Source organism: Nanorana parkeri, unplaced genomic scaffold (genome assembly GCF_000935625.1).
Source record: "Nanorana parkeri isolate BGI_ZX_2015 unplaced genomic scaffold, ASM93562v1 scaffold4246, whole genome shotgun sequence".
Lineage (NCBI taxonomy): Eukaryota > Metazoa > Chordata > Amphibia > Anura > Dicroglossidae > Nanorana > Nanorana parkeri.
The window spans coordinates 1,652-19,622 of NW_017310510.1; the positions used below are offsets into that span (position 1 = coordinate 1,652).

The 17,971-nt window shown below is 42.5% G+C and overlaps 1 protein-coding gene across 1 annotated transcript; it reads right to left on the reverse strand.

The window, feature by feature from the left end:
* Positions 1-1,424: 1,424 nt before the first annotated feature.
* LOC108803806 (protein S100-A16-like) lies at positions 1,425-2,195 on the reverse strand. The gene is made up of 2 exons (XM_018575605.1): positions 2,046-2,195; positions 1,425-1,568 (listed from the first exon to the last, which is right to left on the reverse strand). The coding sequence occupies exons 1-2, from the start codon at positions 2,193-2,195 to the stop codon at positions 1,425-1,427; spliced, it is 294 nt and encodes a 97-aa protein (XP_018431107.1).
* Between the last annotated feature and the right edge of the window lie 15,776 nt (positions 2,196-17,971).

Below are 17,971 nucleotides of genomic sequence, written 5' to 3' on the forward strand. Positions count from 1 at the left end.
TGGGGGGGACATTAGAGTGTAAGCTCCTCTGTACAGAGACTGATGTGACTGTGGGGGAGGGGACATTAGAGTGTAAGCTCCTCTGTACAGAGACTGATGTGACTGTGGGGGGACATTAGAGTGTAAGCTCCTCTGTACAGAGACTGATGTGACTGGCTCAGTGTTCTCTGTACACCACCGTGGTATATGTTAGAATTTTACAGATAGATGTAAACAATGATATTTTCACTTGTTCCATATTAGCTGTAGAAACAATACAATAAAAGCTGATCCGCTATAGAGTGCACGGAATGTCCCCGATACCATCACTGTCTCTGGTATTAGTATTTCGGAGAAATTGGGGTGGAGTGATGATATAGCAGAAGATATGACCCCCCAATGGAAGAATATTACGGAAGGTCCCAGAAGGGCTAAAAGTTTTTTGTTGAGGATTTTTGTTGCTTTTGTGCTGCTTTTTGTATCTCATTGGCCATGTCGTGATCAGTTGGGACATGTGACTCACAAACCTCTCTCATTTATTTAACATTAAACAGGGTGAGCCCCGGCCCTGTGACAATGTACTTTGGATCCTTATAATATATTTGATGGAACCCGGACAACTTTGGTTCAATATTTATCAAAGCCACTCCACCTATTTCCCAAAACCCTTATCTGAGGATCTCTGATATGGGAAATTGCCTTCCAAGGCGTCCCACCAGGCGACGCCGGTCCACCCCTACCAATGGATCAGACGCTGCTATCGACAAGATAAAATCTCTGAAGCTTTGCATTTGTAATTAAAAGAATCAAAATCAGCTTTATTTGCAGTGAAGAAAAATTGCCATAAAATACTGCAATACAGCAAAAATTAACAACATTGTATTTTTATATAAACTCAATCAGTGAATTGACCACTTAGGACATTTGGGGGTGAACTCGACAGCCTCTATCTTGACTCCCCAAGAAATAAGGGTTTGGTGGTGCCACCAGGCCTCTGGAAGCGTGAGTGCCAACCCATCGATGATGTACAAGTGGGGTAGAGGATGCAAGGGCTGAACTGGCAGGGATGTTGGGTTTAAGGCGGATGGCCAACGTCGAGTCACAAGTGAGACGGAGGAGGTGTAGAATTTGGCATCCCCGTTGCTCCTCCGGCGGCGATGGCTCAGCAGAATTCTGATTGGTTGCTACAATAATCATTATGGAGCAGGCTGGAGATTGAGTAAATAGAAATGTGGATATATGATGTGAATGAAACATAAGATATAAGCAATAGCAGCCGTGGTTGACCTAAGTTTGGGTCGCTCCTGGACTTTGTTACTTGGCTCAAAGACACACATTACGTTACATACTTTGTTCCCCAATGGCGCTTTCCAGTAAAGCTCCTTTTTTGAGGAGTGCCCCCCGCTGGAATGAGGAGGCATGGCGCTTTGGTGCTGAGGTCATTTCTAGCCCTGCATGGCCATCTGATGGCCCAGGTTCCTGCCGATCTCCCCAATCAATTTCCAATACTCGTCAAAGCTGATCTTGCCATCGTTGTCCGCGTCAAACTTCTTGCTCAGTTTTTTTAGCGCTTCCTTGTTTTCTGTATTCTGAAAAGGGGAGAAAAACAGAGAACCTTTAGAGCCCTACTACTGTATCGTTCATATGTACATAGGAACTCTAGCCAAACTGTCTTATTTTCAGTAGTGTGGTCACCATGTACATTACAATCTGACCATGCAATCTCTGTACAATCAACTTTAGATCTCCCAAAAGTATTTATTATGATTATGTACCTAATCCAGCCAACCAATCTGTATCCAATCAATATATATGTCAATGTATATTTTTCAGTGACACCAGGACTGGAAATGAAAGGAACAGGGTGCAGCAGGAAATGACTAGCCACACACACCCCATCCATTAGTGCCTAAGCCATGTCCTAAACAAAAGAAAGCATCCGGGGGTCAGGAAGGCCGTGTTGGTGATCCACCATCAATTGGCAAAGGCCCGCACATATTCCCATTCTAGTAAAATACCCCCCCACCCCCATGGTCACCCATTGTAAGAATAAACGCCCCTCTTACTGTCAGCACATGCTGCAACTCCTGTTCCACCATCTTATGGAAATCAGCCTTGTTCATCTTGTACTCTTTCCCCTTCTTGTGCGCATACGTGTAGAAATTACGCACCACTGTTTCAATGGCGGACTCCAAATTAGTGGAAGTTGTTGCCATGTTCGTCCGAGAGCAGGCTGCGGAGCACAAAAGGAAGGCAGGAAATAGAGAGACATGGAGAGCCAAGTCAGTAAGTCTTAGTTATATGTAAATTAGATGTTTCCCTGCTGCACTGAAAGCTGCTCCCCTTTCTAGATGTGCTCACTCCACAACCCAAAGCTGCCCCCCTATTCTACATATGCCCCCCTCTGGGACTCAGAGGTGCCCCACTTATTAGATGTTTCCCTGCTGCACTGAAAGCTGCTCCCCTTTCTAGATGTGCTCACTCCACAACCCAAAGCTGCCACTCCTATTCTAGATGTGCCCCCTTCAGAACCCAAAGCTGCCCCCCTATTCTACATATGCCCCCCTCTGGGACTCAGAGGTGCCCCACTTATTAGATGTTTCCCTGCTGCACTGAAAGCTGCTCCCCTTTCTAGATGTGCTCACTCCACAACCCAAAGCTGCCCCCCTATTCTACATATGCCCCCCTCTGGGACTCAAAGGTGCCCCACTTCTTAGATGTTTCCCTGCAGCACTGAAAGCTGCCCCCCATTCTAGACGTGTCCCCTCCAAAACCCAAAGTTCCCTCCGTTCTGGAAGGGCTGCCTGCAGTACCTGAAGTTGCCACCCCATTCTGGATATGCCCTCCTCTGGTACTCAGAGCTGCCCCCTTATTCTAGGCGTTCCCTCTGCAGCACCGAAAGCTGCCCCCGATTCTAGATGTACATCCCTTCCAGAACCCAAAGATCCCCCTAACCAAGATGTGCCCATGCAGAACCCAAAGCTTGCCCCATAACTTAGATGTGGTCCCCCCTCCAAAACCTAAAGCTTACCCCCTAATCTAGATGTGTACCCCTTCCAGATCCTAAAGCTGCCCCCTTATTTTAGATGTGTCCCCGTTCAAGAACCCAAAGCTGCCCCTCTAATCTAGATGTGCCCCCTGGAGTACCCAAAGCTGCCCCTTATTCTAGATCCTCCCCTTCTCCAGAACCCAGATTTTACTCTGTAATCTATATGTTCCCCCATTCAGCACCCAAAGCTACCCCCCTATTCTAGATGTGCCCCCTGTGACAAATGGCAGATCAGGTCCCACCGTGCTGCCACCAATATGTGATGATGCCACTCTCAGCCTCACCCTGCACAGAGATTTTCCAGCTCGGGGGACAACAATCTGAGGCCAGCAGACTGAGAGTGATCATCACTGGGGTTGGTTATCTCTGCAATTAACCCTTTACACACAATAACAGCCGCCACCACGTGTTTTATCCGAAACACGCACCGTTCCCAGCCAATGCCTGTGACAATATTGATCTCAATCAATGCCTGTGATGCCACTGTATCTCCAGACAGGAATATAACAAGGTTCACGATATGGTAGCAATCAGGGCCGGCCTTAGGCCTTTAGGCGCCCTGTGCGAGAAAGCTTTACAGCGCCCCTCAGTGGCCACACCCTTTAGTGGCCACACCCATTTCCCCCAATATCCGCACCATTTAAACACCCTATTTTGTTAAGCCGCAAAGAAACATATTAAAAAGTATGATAAAAATAAAACTTTTATTCAAAGGTATTAAACATGTCGGCACAATATAAGTATTCTTATTACATAAAACAACTGAAGGCAAATGATAAACGTCAAACTAAAATAGAGTCTATAAAAATAAAGTGTCAGGATGTCATGCCGATCCCTTTTTTCAAGTAAGTGCATCTAGAAAAGTAAAAATAGAAAACAGAACACAGAACCCAGACTACATGTTATATTAATGAATTACTATATGTCCGAATATACGAAAAATGTATTCAGGCACATAGTAATTTGTTTGAGAATGTGCAGCGGCCATGTTGGCCACCGGCGTGTTCTCTGAATGCGTGTCACCATCTTGGAGGCGGGGAGCATGACGTTACATAGGAGAAGCCGCCCCCAGGACAAGCTGTGTCGGCCGCACGGCGCCCTTGTTGCCATGGCGCCCTGTGCTGCCGCACAGCTCGCACACCCCTAAGGCCGGCCCTGGTAGCAATCATTTACAGCGACAAGGGTGCTTTCAGTTCTTATTTAGAGTGTAGAGATAAGATTAACGATGTAAAGGATCCTTTTTAACCCTTTTTTAACCCTTTTGCTAAAACCGACTGTCAGCATTACACTGGAAGCGATTCTGGAGGCTGAAAAGCCGCCAGATTGCGCCTGGGGCCGGTAAAGAAAGACCCGCCCCTCACCCCCACCTGACACCCCTTGCCTTGCTTTCCAGTCTCTGCTGCCCCTTCTGCAGGCCCGGATTCTTGGTTGTCGGTGGGTAGAGGGGGAGAAACCAGCGAACTTCTGTCTGCTGGTCTCCTCCCCGCTGAATGAAACTGGAAGCAACACTAATTGTATCACTTCCGGCTTCTCAGTTGGTCATTCTACGGCCAGAGAACCCAGGGAAGAAGCTGATCCGGCTATATCTCCAACCTGGTCTCAAAGTATCACCCTAACCGTCGGCTCCGCTCATCCCAAGACCTCCTGCTTTCCAGCTCCCTTGTCAACTCCTCCCATGCTCGCCTCCAGGACTTCTCTAGAGTCTCTCCCATCCTCTGGAATTCTTTACCCCAACCTGTCCGTCTGTCACCCACCTTGACTGCCTTTAGGCATTCCCTAAAGACTCATCTCTTCAGGGAAGCCTATCCCACCTCAACCTAAGCGTTCAACCATCACGTTCTCAAACAATTCATCCCCACACAGCTACCTCCTCATGTATCACTTGCCCCTCCCTTTTATATTGTAAGCCCTCAGGGGCAGGGCCCTCCTTACCATCTTGTCTTGAATTGTATTGTGATTGTAATGTCTTCTGTAAGGTGCTGCGCAAACTGTTGGCGCTATATAAATCCTGTATAATAATAATCATCATGCTCAATCTCTGCTTCATCAGCTTCTTTGAAGTGCAAAGGTCTAATAGACCACTAATGTCACCTTAAGGGCCGGTTCACACCACAAAGGCCGCGTTCCAGAGCGTTCGGCCTCTGGAACGCATTGGAACGCAAGCTGGCCAGCTCCCTGCATGCAGGGGTGGGAGGGGGTGTGGCGGTGCATTGAAGTCAGTTGCACTGCAGCCACACACCCCGCCCACAGTGCGATCGCCCGCACCTGGAATGCAGGCACACTAGTGCCTATGGACAATTTGGGGGTACCATATTTTCTCGCCGTTTCACAGGCACACACAATTTTTAAGCTTGGCATGTTGGGTATCTGTTTACTCAGCACCACCTCATCTTGTACATTTTATAAAAAAAAACAAGTATTAAATTTTGTTTTTTTTTGGGAGCTCAAATAAACTTAAGTGTATTTTTTACCAAAATTTTGGGTTTGGTAAGGAGCTGCACTGATATCAGGCGACATAAAAATTTGTGACCCCCTCTATTTTATTCTACAGGGTCTCCGCTTTCCGTAAACGTAACGATGGGGGGTTTTAGGTAGGGATTCACCTATACCAGTTATTCGGTATCGAGTACAAGTACCAATATTTTTTTTGGTACGCGCCGATACCAAGTACCGAGTATCGAGTACTGGTGCGTTGTGCCCTGATTATCAGGAAGTTGGGCGGCAGATCATGACCCGGCTTCCTGATTGCCTGTGAAGCTGGTGTTCTAGCAAAAGAACACCGGCTTCAGAGCCTGACTGGCTTCCTGACCAATCAGAAAGATGGGAGGTGAGTCATGAGGTGCCATCCAGCTTCTTGATTGGTCAGGAAGCCAGGTCGCTTAGCAAAATGTGAACCTTGCTTCCCAGCCAATCAGGAAGCCAGGCAGCACATCATGACCCACCTTTACTTGTTTCTTGGCAGCGTGGCTTCCTGACCATTTGGCAAGCCGGAACTGGAGTCATGACGTGCCGCCCGGCTTCCTGATTGGTTAGGAAACCGGGCTGCCTACCAACAAGTGAAGCTGGCTTCCTAGCCAATCAGGAAGCCGGGCAGCACATCATGACCCACCTCCCAGCTTCCTGATTGGAAAGGAAGCTGACTCCATATGAATACTCACCCAAATACTTGTATCGGCACCGATACTAGTATCAGTATCAGTGCATCCAGGGCTTTAAGTAAACTTCAGTCCTAAAATGTGAATTATAACATGTGCACAAAAATATGACATAGCAACAAAAGGGTTAATAAAGAAATAAGTGCAGAGAAAGATGTTACATTAAAGAGACAAATAATACAACAGTAAAACAGAAAGGACATAACAATGAAATTACTTAGCAGAGTCGGGGGTCCTATAAGTCCAGCAGAGTCCAATCAATGAAGAAGAAGATGGATCTGGGAACAGCTCTCTAAAAGTAGGTCTCTTGGCAGATACTCTTTTCTTGATGGTAAAGGAGGTCTGCGACTGCCCTGTGCAGCAGCTTTTTTGGGCCCTCACCCCCCCCCCCCCCCCCCCATCAGAAAAACCCAACCAGCTCCCACCCAATCAGAAAGGCCCAGCCAGGTACCCACCCAATCAGAAAAGTCTAGGGGTGTGACACAGGAGGGCTGAAACATTTTATGATGTGTTACCTGGCCTCCCGTAAGGTGAGTTTCCTAATTGCAGTCATATTTTTAATTGCAGCGTGGTTCCTGGCAATGCATGAGCATCTCTTGGCTCAGCTTACTGGCGATCTCCCGAATCAAAGTCCAACACTCTTTAAAGCTGATATTGTCATTCTTATCCACGCCCAGCATTTAAATCAGCTTGTTGGCAGCTTCCTTGTTATGTGTATTCTGAGGAAGAAAGGGGGGGCTGGGGAGGAATGGAGTCTTCCTACTGTATCTTGGAACTCTACATAGGAACTCTAGCCAAACCATCTTAGTTTTAGTAGCGTAGTCACTATACATGTTACAATGTGACCATATAGACCCTGTACAATCAACTTTAGCTAACATAACTATGTAATAGAAGGACCTACCTAATCCATCCAACCAATCTGTATCCAATCAGGCAGGCCCTTGTAATAAATAATATCAGATCTAAAGGCAATTAGACAATCAGATTGTAATGCATGCGGTGAGCCTCAGATGAAGTGTGGAAAAATTAGAGACTCTGTCAGAATTTGCTGTCCATGCCTTCATTGGGGAGATCTCTCCTCACTTTCTGTTCCAGTGACACAAAGACAGGAAATTAGATGAACAGGGGTCACATGTAGATGGAGGTAACTAGAGTTAATGTAGGCCATTTGTGCTTTGTAGATGGAGGTAACTAGCATTCATGTAGGACATTTAGGCCTTATAGGGGGAGGTAACCAAAGTTCATTTAGGACATGTAGGCTTTCTAAATGGAGGTAACTAGAGTTCATGTAGGACATGTAGGCTTTCCAGATGGAGGTAACTAGAGTTCATGTAGGACATTCAGGTCTTATAGGTGGAGGTAACCAGAGTTCCTTTAGGGCATTTAGGCTTTCTAGACGGAGGTAACTAGAGTTAGTGTATGACATTTAGGCCTTATAGGTGGACGTAACAAGTTGTTCAAAGACAGCAGGTCATAAACAAGTTTACGGACCTTGGCTTAATGAGCAATAGGTTCAATGCCAAGACAGCCATCCTCCAACCTTGATAGGAGGGAGTCTTTTCAAGACAGAAAGGCCCATCTAATGTTCTTGGCACGATCATATACAAAAAAACTTGGTTTTCCCCAAGGAGAATTTGCAACTCACTTCTTTCGCATTGGTGCGGCTACTGCTGCAGCTTCCTGGGTTTACTGGATGCCAGTAGCCAGGTGGGACTCACCTATTGCTTTAAATTTGAGTTTCGACTTCCAGTTTGGTGGGGCTCGTCGGTGACTCGTACGTCTATTGGGCTGCTTGACGGGCATGGGACATTGGTTCTAATTTGGGCATTCCCTTTGAGGTAGCCTGTCAGGGACGTAATCAGCAGCGGCGTCTCGGCCGCAGATCCCGGCCCCTCCTCCAGCTCAGACGTCACACCGCGACGTCGCACTCCCGGGGCCAACGAGCGTAGCTCCGCCCCCTGACGCCGGCTCCCTCGGTAAAAGCGAGGGAGATTCAATTGCTCGGCGTTCAGTCAATGGAGACTGTACGTTGAGCAATAGCTCTCCTACCCGTCTGCTGAACTGCCGCATCTCCCCCCTTATGAGCCTTAAAACTTCACAGGAGTGAAGGAGGACAACACCTGAGACCCCCTGCACAGCTCTTCTCTGGATAGAGGCCATAATACACGGCTGCCTTCCCTCTAACAAACCGCAAGTAACTGGGCTATATAGAGATTGTGATACGTTGCTGCTGGACTATATCGCCATCTGCTAGCAAAGATCTGTACTGCAACCTCCTATGCAAACTACTAGCCTAGCAGTATTATATTGTGCAGGTGCCATATCCTCTCAGGCTATTCAGATAAGATAGCTTTATATATATTGAGACTGTTTCTTCATTAACCCTCATTTATGAATACAATATTGGGACATGAATTAACTACCTTGTATGCTGGAATACATTGGTAATATTACGTTTTCAAGTGGTATATGATGTTTATGGGAACTGCGCCCCCTCACCACACCTAAGAGGGTTATAGCAGCATCCCCAGCCTGAACCACTTCTTTATCAGATTGGGCTGGGCCCTGAGATCCATATCTGAGCTCCATAGGCAGTGGGTAGAGCATTACATAGCCAGACTTCGCTGGCGAGGGTTCAGGGGTATGAAGCAGTACCAGTTACTCCCGGAATTATTACAGTTACGCAGTCTTGTTTCTGGCCTGATTGTCCTTCTTCATGTTGGCGCTAATTACATGGGGCATCAACGTTCAGTAGACTTTAGACATGTGCACTGCCAAAAAATTCGTTTCGTTTCGTTTCGTTTTAAATTCGGATTTGTGTTATTTCGTTTTTCGGGATTCGGGTGTGAAAGTAAATTCGGATTCGGAATTCGGATTCGGATGAAATTCGGTAGCGTTCGCACGAACGTTCGGTTCGTTTTCTGTTCTTATTCGTTTCTTATTCGTTTCTTATTCGTTTCGTTCGTTTGCAGCAAAAGTGACATTTGAGGGGGAAAAAATATTTTTCTCCTTCTCTAATGTCACTTTGCTCCAACGAACGAAACGAATAAGAAACGAATACGAACAGAAAACGAAACGAACGTTCGTGCGAACGCTACCGAATTTCGGAAATGGAAATTCGGATTCGTTTGCATTCGTTATTTCTGTAATTCGGAATTCGAATACATCCGAATGTCCGAATTTACGAAAATTCGTCCGAATTTCGATTCGGAACGAAACGAATCGCACATGTCTAGTAGACTTAATATCCACTATGAAGGCTGACATAGCCCCTTGTTATGCGTCCTTCACTATTTTAGTTCTTATTTGGTCTGAGTTCCTCAGCTACTTTGGGTCCAAAAGTGAATAATGTGAAACCTCGCGCCACTACTCTAATCAAGTTAAGCAGCAGCTGAAATCTGTGTGTTCAGATATAACGTATGAAATTAATGGTAAAAGCCACGCTGTGTGAATGAGACCGCAAAAGTGTCAGATATAGTAAATACTGACCTTGGAGTAATGTGATACAATGTGTAAAAAGTGCAAAACAAAAAAGAAACGCATGTATATAACATGCACCTTAGTGTAAATGTAATTGCTACAAAATATCCATAATGAAAAATCAAATGCACTAAATGTTAACTGTGAATCAATGTGATACAATGTGCAAAGAATACCAACTAGAGAAATGCATGTGTTTAACTTGCACTGCAGTGAAAATAATAAATGGCGGGGGGGGCGTCAGAGCACGCGGCGGCTGCCCGCAATTCAGGATGGCCGAGCGGCATAGTGATCCTGTCAGTTTTTGGATGACAGCGGCTCTGTAGCGCGGCCGAGCGGGGGAATAAAAAAAAATAGAAAATGTAAAAAAAATAAAAAAATAAGTGTACAAAAAAAACTAATAAAAAAAAGCACAACCCCTCCCTCCCCCCACATAACATACACATATTGAGGCGCACATGCGCTGCAGTGCATTGTTAGAACGCATCGCAGTGCATTATTTTTTTTTAATGTATTTTTTTCTTTTAAAAAAAATGTAAATTAACTGTACACTCCCTATGGAGGCTTCTCCCCATTCATAAACTGCTTGATAGTAAATATTTTATTATCAGCAGTTGAACGTAGAGCAGAAATTGAGGATTTGGTGTCCTCAATTTCTTTTTCTATTTCAAAAGGGAAATGTCAGGGATCTATTTAGACCCCAGAGATTTCACCATAGCCCCTCCAACAGTAACAAAATAAATACAAAATTATTTAAAAATAAAAAAAAATTTAAAAAATAAGTAAAAAAATGTAAAACAAAATAAAAAATTTTTTTTTTAAAATGTGTAAAAAAAAAAACTAATTAAAAAAGCACAACCCCTCCCTCCCCCCACATAACACATACATATTGTGGTGCACACCATGCACATGCGCTGCAGTGCGTTGTTAGTACGCATCGCAGTGCATGATCTTTTTTAGATCTACTGAGCCGACCTGTGACAGTCTCATTGTCACAGGTCGGCTGGAACTATGAGGTGAGTGAAAAATCACTCAAATCATAGTTCTCCTTTAATAAAGTTGCAGCCTTGCCCCTCCAATAAAGTTAGTTTGTCTGGTATTTTATTGGCGGTGGGAGGGCTAGGGTAAAGAAAGAAGGTTGAACATTAAAGAAAGTGTTTAGTTATGATTCTCAGCAGTCAAGTAGTAGTTTGCATGCACGTTCTTTGCTCCTATGTGCATAACCTTGCGTTTTTCAATAATAAATTGCATTTGCCATCTTGCAGCCCATGCATCAATTTTATCTTGGTCCTGTTGAAGTGAATGTATGACTTGTTGAGAATTAACTTCCCTACACAGTCGTTTAGTAGTAGATTGAACTATGTATTCCAATCTCTATGTTGTGTGGCAGTGCGTGGCTATGCCACGGTGTAGTATGGCAACTTTGGCGCCCAGGACTCTCAGCCAGAGGGGCTGAGAGGTTCCACAATGTGAATACCTTTGGAGAGGAGGAACTGGCTGTTCAATCCCTTCCAGGTTTTCCAGACTATAGTGGGATGGGATCTCCAGTCCTGGGGCCAGGTGTTGCCAGTGGCCAGGTTGAGCTGATCAGGTGGCTGAGAGCAGCCTTATTAGGAAGCCAGCCCAGTGCTTTAGAGGAGAGTTGTGGGTGTGCAAGAGGCACACAATGACAGCAGACTCTGCTGCGTGCGTGAGCACAAGGGACACAGCGGGGAAGGCTGGAGAGGTCCAGAGGGTCCGTGACCCTGAGATACCTGTCGGGGAGACAGAGAGGGACAGTGACCCACGAGGGATGGATACTGAACCGCTTGGAGCTGAGGAAAGCTGCTGAGCAGTGCTGAGGACTGTATTCACAGAGAAATATGGTAAAGTCCTGGGACTATCACACAGGGAGTGTATGGGACAGACAGATGTCGGTAAGACCAACCAATGTCTTGATGAGACTCCTGAATGAACTGTTATGCTTACTTTATGCTGAATAAAGACTGTCCTTTTATGTTAAAGTCGGCTTCAGGAGTGGTCACTTAGCGCTCACCATTGTGCTATATTCCCCAAACTATCACAGTTGTTTATGAATAAAATAAAAAAGATCGGTCCCAAGAATGAACCCTAGGGCACCCCACTCAAAACTTTGGCCCAATTAGAAAATGAAACATTTATTACCACCCTGTGGATCCGATCACACAGCCAGTTTTCCACCCATTCAACCACATTCCACATCAGCGCCACAGGACTTAAATAGCTGCCCTTTAGATGTGTACCACCAATGGAGGCAGCCCCGTTGACAGTCAGGGAAATAAACTACCTCAAAAACAATACGACAGGGCGCCTACCATAGTGTAAAATTGGATAGATAACAATAGCTGCGCTAGGAGTAGTAAACGTGTCCAAAACAATATCAAAACCGATGGACCAGCTGCAACAATGTGTGGTGTTTTAACCGTGTGTAGTAGTGCTATTTTGTTGCGCTCGGTCTAAGTGTAAACCGATATTCTTTGAAATTAGTAAGTGAAGATCACTTCATACCGATGCAACATTGCTACATTAGAAGTGTTTGAATTGTGAAAATTAACTGCGCAACATTCTATAAACCTTAAATATCACAATCTGTATCCCAACATCAAACCCTCTGTTGATGTGCATAATAAATGCCAATGAACAAATCCTTATTCCCCTTAATCACTGTAAACAGTTCATTAGTGCTTAGCTTATTCTATCGGTGCATACATCTATACACGTGCCAAACATATACAGTAATTAGCAAACCAAATATCCAGTGCAAAACAGATCTCTCCTAAAGTGGCATAAATACAATATCACTACTGATAATTCAACGTGTCCATCCGTGAACCCGGCAAATGTTTTTTTAGAAAAAAGGAAATTGGTTTACTACTTTCCTTTGTTCAGAGGCATTGTAAGAGGATACCTATTTGATTGTGTCCATAATGATCACCAACTATATCCCCAAAACGATCTCTTTGGTTGCTATAATCGGCCGCCTCCTCACTCCTTAACGGATGGGCGAGCCGGACGCAGCTCTCTCCATCCCCTTCAATTAAATCCCTCCACACCGATAGAACGGTGATATCTCAAAGGAAAAAAGATGTGGAGAAAAGGGAAGCAGAAAAGCCGCCTAAGTGCAGTATTGGAAAAGTTTATTCAACCAAGACAAACAGAATGTAATCACAGTGTATAGAAAACAAATTGTGTCTCTGGTGATACTAATTCAAAGTGCTTTTAGGATCTTTAAATCATGAAGGAGTAATTGAAACAACTAAGTAACTGATTGGATAATTAAATAAATAAATGCATAAATAAAATAAATAAACCTTGCCTCGTCTTTTGTTATTCAATCTCTACTTTGTGGTAGTATTTTATGTGTAAAAACTGCACATATGTGATCTAAATATCAACTGTGTATAAAAATATGTGACAACAATATAAATCACATAAAGCAATGTGAGTATAACAAAGTTCATCACCGAAGGAAATTATTGAATAAACGGCAGAGTCCAGCAGAGGTGGCGGCAAGTGAAAAAAACGCTTTTTATCCACTCTATTAAAGTACAGATATTTTAAGCATACAGTTTCTTGGGGTCAGTCTGTGCTGTTCCACAATGTATCAGTAAAAAATGGACTTCTGGGAGGAATAGAGTTCTTACGGACAGAACTACAAATGTTAAAAAGGAAAATGGTAAGTTGAAAATACCAACTTACCTCCCAGAAGTCCATTTTTTACTGATACATTGTGGAACAGCACAGACTGACCCCAAGAAACTGTATGCTTAAAATATCTGTACTTTAATAGAGTGGATAAAAAGCGTTTTTTTCACTTGCCGCCACCTCTGCTGGACTCTGCCGTTTATTCAATAATTTCCTTCGGTGATGAACTTTGTTATACTCACATTGCTTTATGTGATTTATATTGTTGTCACATATTTTTATACCCAGTTGATATTTAGATCACATATGTGCGGTTTTTACACATAAATTACTACCACAAAGTAGAGATTGAATAACAAAAGACGAGGCAAGGTTTATTTATTTATTTATTTAATTATCCAATCAGTTAATTAGTTGTTTTAATTACTCCTTCATGATTTAAAGATCCTAAAAGCACTTTGAATTAGTATCACCAGAGACACAATTTGTTTTCTATACACTGTGATTACATTTTTACTATTGTTGATTAACTTTCTCAAACATTAGTTTATGAGAGAACACAAAAAGGTTGAATACACACACCAAGCGCAACATATTAGACTACATTTGATCATTTTGATACACATTGTTGCAGCTGGTATTTTATTTATTCATTTATTTATCTATTTATTTCACATTTTCCTAGCGCAATAAATTTGGATAAAAGACAAACAGAATGTACTTACAAGATCGCAGGTTTAAAATCACGTTGAACGAAGAAAGTCTTCAGTTGTAAGAGACCAAGGCAGGTCGTTCCCTTGACACGTTTCGTCTATGGACTTTATCAAAAGGGGTCCTGCCTCTGTCTCTTACCAGGAATTATATACTAAACAACAAAGTAATCGTCCGCCTCTCTCCAGTGAGGTTACGCCTTCCACACCTGAACTTTGTATAGAGGATAATTATTCACAGGGTGGAATTATCCTGTGGGAGGACTCTTATCACTCAAGCATTGCATTTTAAAAAATCTTTTTTAGATGGTGGTATTAAAAAGTTTTCTTATCCCTCAAACATATCTATTAAAACTGTAAATGGATCAATATATATCGATAAATATGTGTATAAATGTATAAATATAAAATTGTTTAAAAATTATAAAAAATTATATAAAATAAAATGTGAAATAAAAATTGTATATAGGTAGCAATGTATATATGCATGGGGGGAAACCAAATTACCGTGGGTGGGTATGGGCCAGGCTCCTTACTGTATTGCCTACCGGGTGCACTGTCTTATTTCTCTTTAACTCTATGTGCTCTCACACAAGGGAAACACTACCAATCCATAAATGAATTATAAAAACGTGTCATCAGATGTTTCTAAATAGTCAGAGGCCTGATCAATTACATATAGGAGAATGGGAGAAATACATTTCATACATTTATATATAGGAGAATGGGGGAAATAAATGTCCTACATTTATCTGGTACCTATACGCGTTTGTATTTATCCTCATGAATTTCAATGGGAAGATACTGCATATATAGTGATGCTAATTTGTTGCGCTCGGTCTGGATGTGAACAAATAAATACTCTGAATTAATTAGTGAAATTCACCTTATACTGGTGAACATAAGTGAAATCAAGTGGGTAAAATTCTCTGTGCGACAATATATCAAAATATGAAACTGTAAGCATGTAAAAATATAAAGAATATAAAATATATAAATCTTGCAATCTGTATCCTAACCGCAAAAACGTCTGTTGATGTACGTGTATGGGTACAACTTGTACAAATCCGTGCTTCCACTCTAATTAATGCATAATGCTACAAATCTTAAACTAGTATTGAACATATAAGTGGCATAACAATTATCAGGTGCATAGGAAAGGGGCTTTGCTAAGATGACAGAATAGCAGTATCTCTACTGCTACAATATACAGGTGAAACTCGAATAATTAGAATATCGTGCAAAAGTTAATTTATTTCACTAATGCAACTTAAAAGGTGAAACTAATATATAAGATAGACTCATTACATGCAAAGCAAGATAGTTCAAGCCGTGATTTGTCATAATTGTGATCATTATGGCTTACAGCTCATGAAAAAATGTTCGTAACGGAACGAAAATACGTCAACGGAATTTCGTATTTACTGCTTGTATTGTAATGCAAACCTCAGCAGCAGAAGAGAAAACCTCTGATTGGTCAACCAAAACGAAATACGAATTCCGTTAACGGATTCCGTATCCGGATTTCGGATTTAAAAAAAAAATACCATCAACTCCAATATAAATGTACTTTGCTTCTTAACTTTAATATAACGAATGTTCGTAACGGAACGAAAATACGTCAACGGAATTTCGTATTTCCTGCCTGTGTGTGTAACTGTGTATTGTAATGCATCAGCAGCAGCGGATCCGGATCTCGGATTAAAAAAAAAATCTTGTCATGTTGTTCAACCTCATATACAGGGGTTATATTAGTTCCTGTTTCAAAGAAATTCGGATCCGAAATTCGTTAACGGAATTTCGTATTTCGGATATAATTCGGAAACTGCCATTCGGATTTCGGATGCTCCGAAATTCGGAATTTCAGGAAAATTCGTACAAATTTCGATTGGTAACGAAACAAATCGCACATGTCTACTTGATTGGCCAGCAAACTCGCCTGACCTGAACCCCATAGAGAATCTATGGGGCATTGCCAAGAGAAAGATGAGACATGAGACCGAACAATGCAGAAGAGCTGAAGGCCGCTATTGAAGCATCCTGGTCTTCCATAACACCTCAGCAGTGCCACAGGCTGATAGCTTCCATGCCACGCCACATTGAGGCAGTAATTGCTGCAAAAGGGGCCCAAACCAAGTACTGAGTACATATGCATGATTATACTTTTCAGAGGTCTGATATTGTTCTATGTACAATCCTTGTTTTATTGATTGCATGTAATATGCTAATTTTCTGAGATTGTGGATTTGGGGTTTTCATGAGCTGTAAGCCATAATCATCACAATTATGACAAATCACGGCTTGAACTATCTTGCTTTGCATGTAATGAGTCTATCTCATATATTAGTTTCACCTTTTAAGTTACATTAGTGAAATAAATGAACTTTTGCATGATATTCTAATTATTTGAGTTTCACCTGTATATGTCCAAAAACCGCAACAGATGTTGTTTTGGAAAGAGAAAAAGATGGATTTACTTCCCTTTCTTTGAAGGCACAAAATCTCCCAGTTAGAGTCTGTGTGAAATACCACTCTAGTTTTCAGTGTGAAGTAATTGAACTAGTGCTTAACTTAATCCTCGAAACTAACAAGTACTCGGTTCATCTTTATATTGGTCACCTCTAACCGCATTGGTGCATATCATACGTAAAGGATATAGATATCATACCAATTTATGGTGGCCCCCCTCCAATTCCAATTACATTTATTATGCACAACAACTAAGCGGAATAAGGATTTGTTCATTGGCATTTATTATGCACATCAACAGAGGGTTTGATGTTGGGATACAGATTGTGATATTTAAGGTTTATAGAATGTTGCGCAGTTAATTTTCACAATTCAAACACTTCTAATGTAGCAATGTTGCATCGGTATGAAGTGATCTTCACTTACTAATTTCAAAGAATATCGGTTTACACTTAGACCGAGCGCAACAAAATAGCACTACTACATAGTGTAAAATTGTAAATAATCATAGATGGTACTCATAAACCATGAGTCTTATACAGTGCCAAGTGTGGCCGTGCCGCCATGTACAAAGGACAAGTCGTTTCACCGGGACATGGGGATGACACAGCCAAATATGTCTCTCAGTCCCGACTGCTGAATGCTAACGTGTTTCCGGGGCCACTCCCATTTCCATAGAGCATGTTTGTCTACCGTCGTACATTGCCGAATATAGGTCCCCCCGACTATTTGGAGCGCAGTGTTCCGGTTGCCTGGCAGGCACACAGAGCCAATCAGGGCCACCACATCCAACTTCCCCTTCATATGTGACGTGACCATCTCCCCCGTCACGGATCTATGAATATGTATGTTCCTCCCACACTTTCTCCTCCTCTACATATTCATAGATTCGTGGCAGGAGAGATGGTCACGTCACATATGAAGGGGAAGTTGGATGTGGTGGTCTGATTAGACATGTGTGATTCGTTTCGGAAAGTTTCGTTATTGAGACAAATTTATGTTATTCGGAGATTCGGATGTATCCTAATTTCCGAATGAAGAAATGACGAATGCAAATGAATCCGAATTTCTGACTCCGAAATTCGTTAGCGGTAGTCTGTATGAAATTTCATTTGTGAACGAAATTTAATTGCAGCAAATTGACATTAGAGGGAAAAAAAACATCTATTTTTTTATCCTAATCTCCAAAACATAGAAATTAATAATAATAAAAATGATAAAAAAATAAAATAAAATAAATAAAAACGAATCCAAATTTCTGAAAACGAAAATTTCGGACGAAATTCGTTAGCGGTAGTCTGCTCAAATTTTCTGTTGCGGACGAATTTTCGTGGCAGCAAAAAAGGCACTTTATATTTGTATTGTAAAGGGGCACTCTGATGGGGCAACTAATGTAAGAGGGCATTCCGATGGGGGTGACTTATAATTAGTTGTCCCCATCAGAGTGCCCCCTTACATTGGTT

What these genes read in the sequence shown, in the direction of transcription:
- LOC108803806 (XM_018575605.1), bottom strand. Translation starts at nt 2,195, where the DNA reads ATGGCAACAACTTCCACTAATTTGGAGTCCGCCATTGAAACAGTGGTG. An exon ending in AGTTGCAGCATGTGCTGACA is followed by an intron (nt 1,569 to 2,045) that starts GTAAGAGGGGCG and finishes TCCCCTTTTCAG; the next exon opens with AATACAGAAAACAAGGAAGC.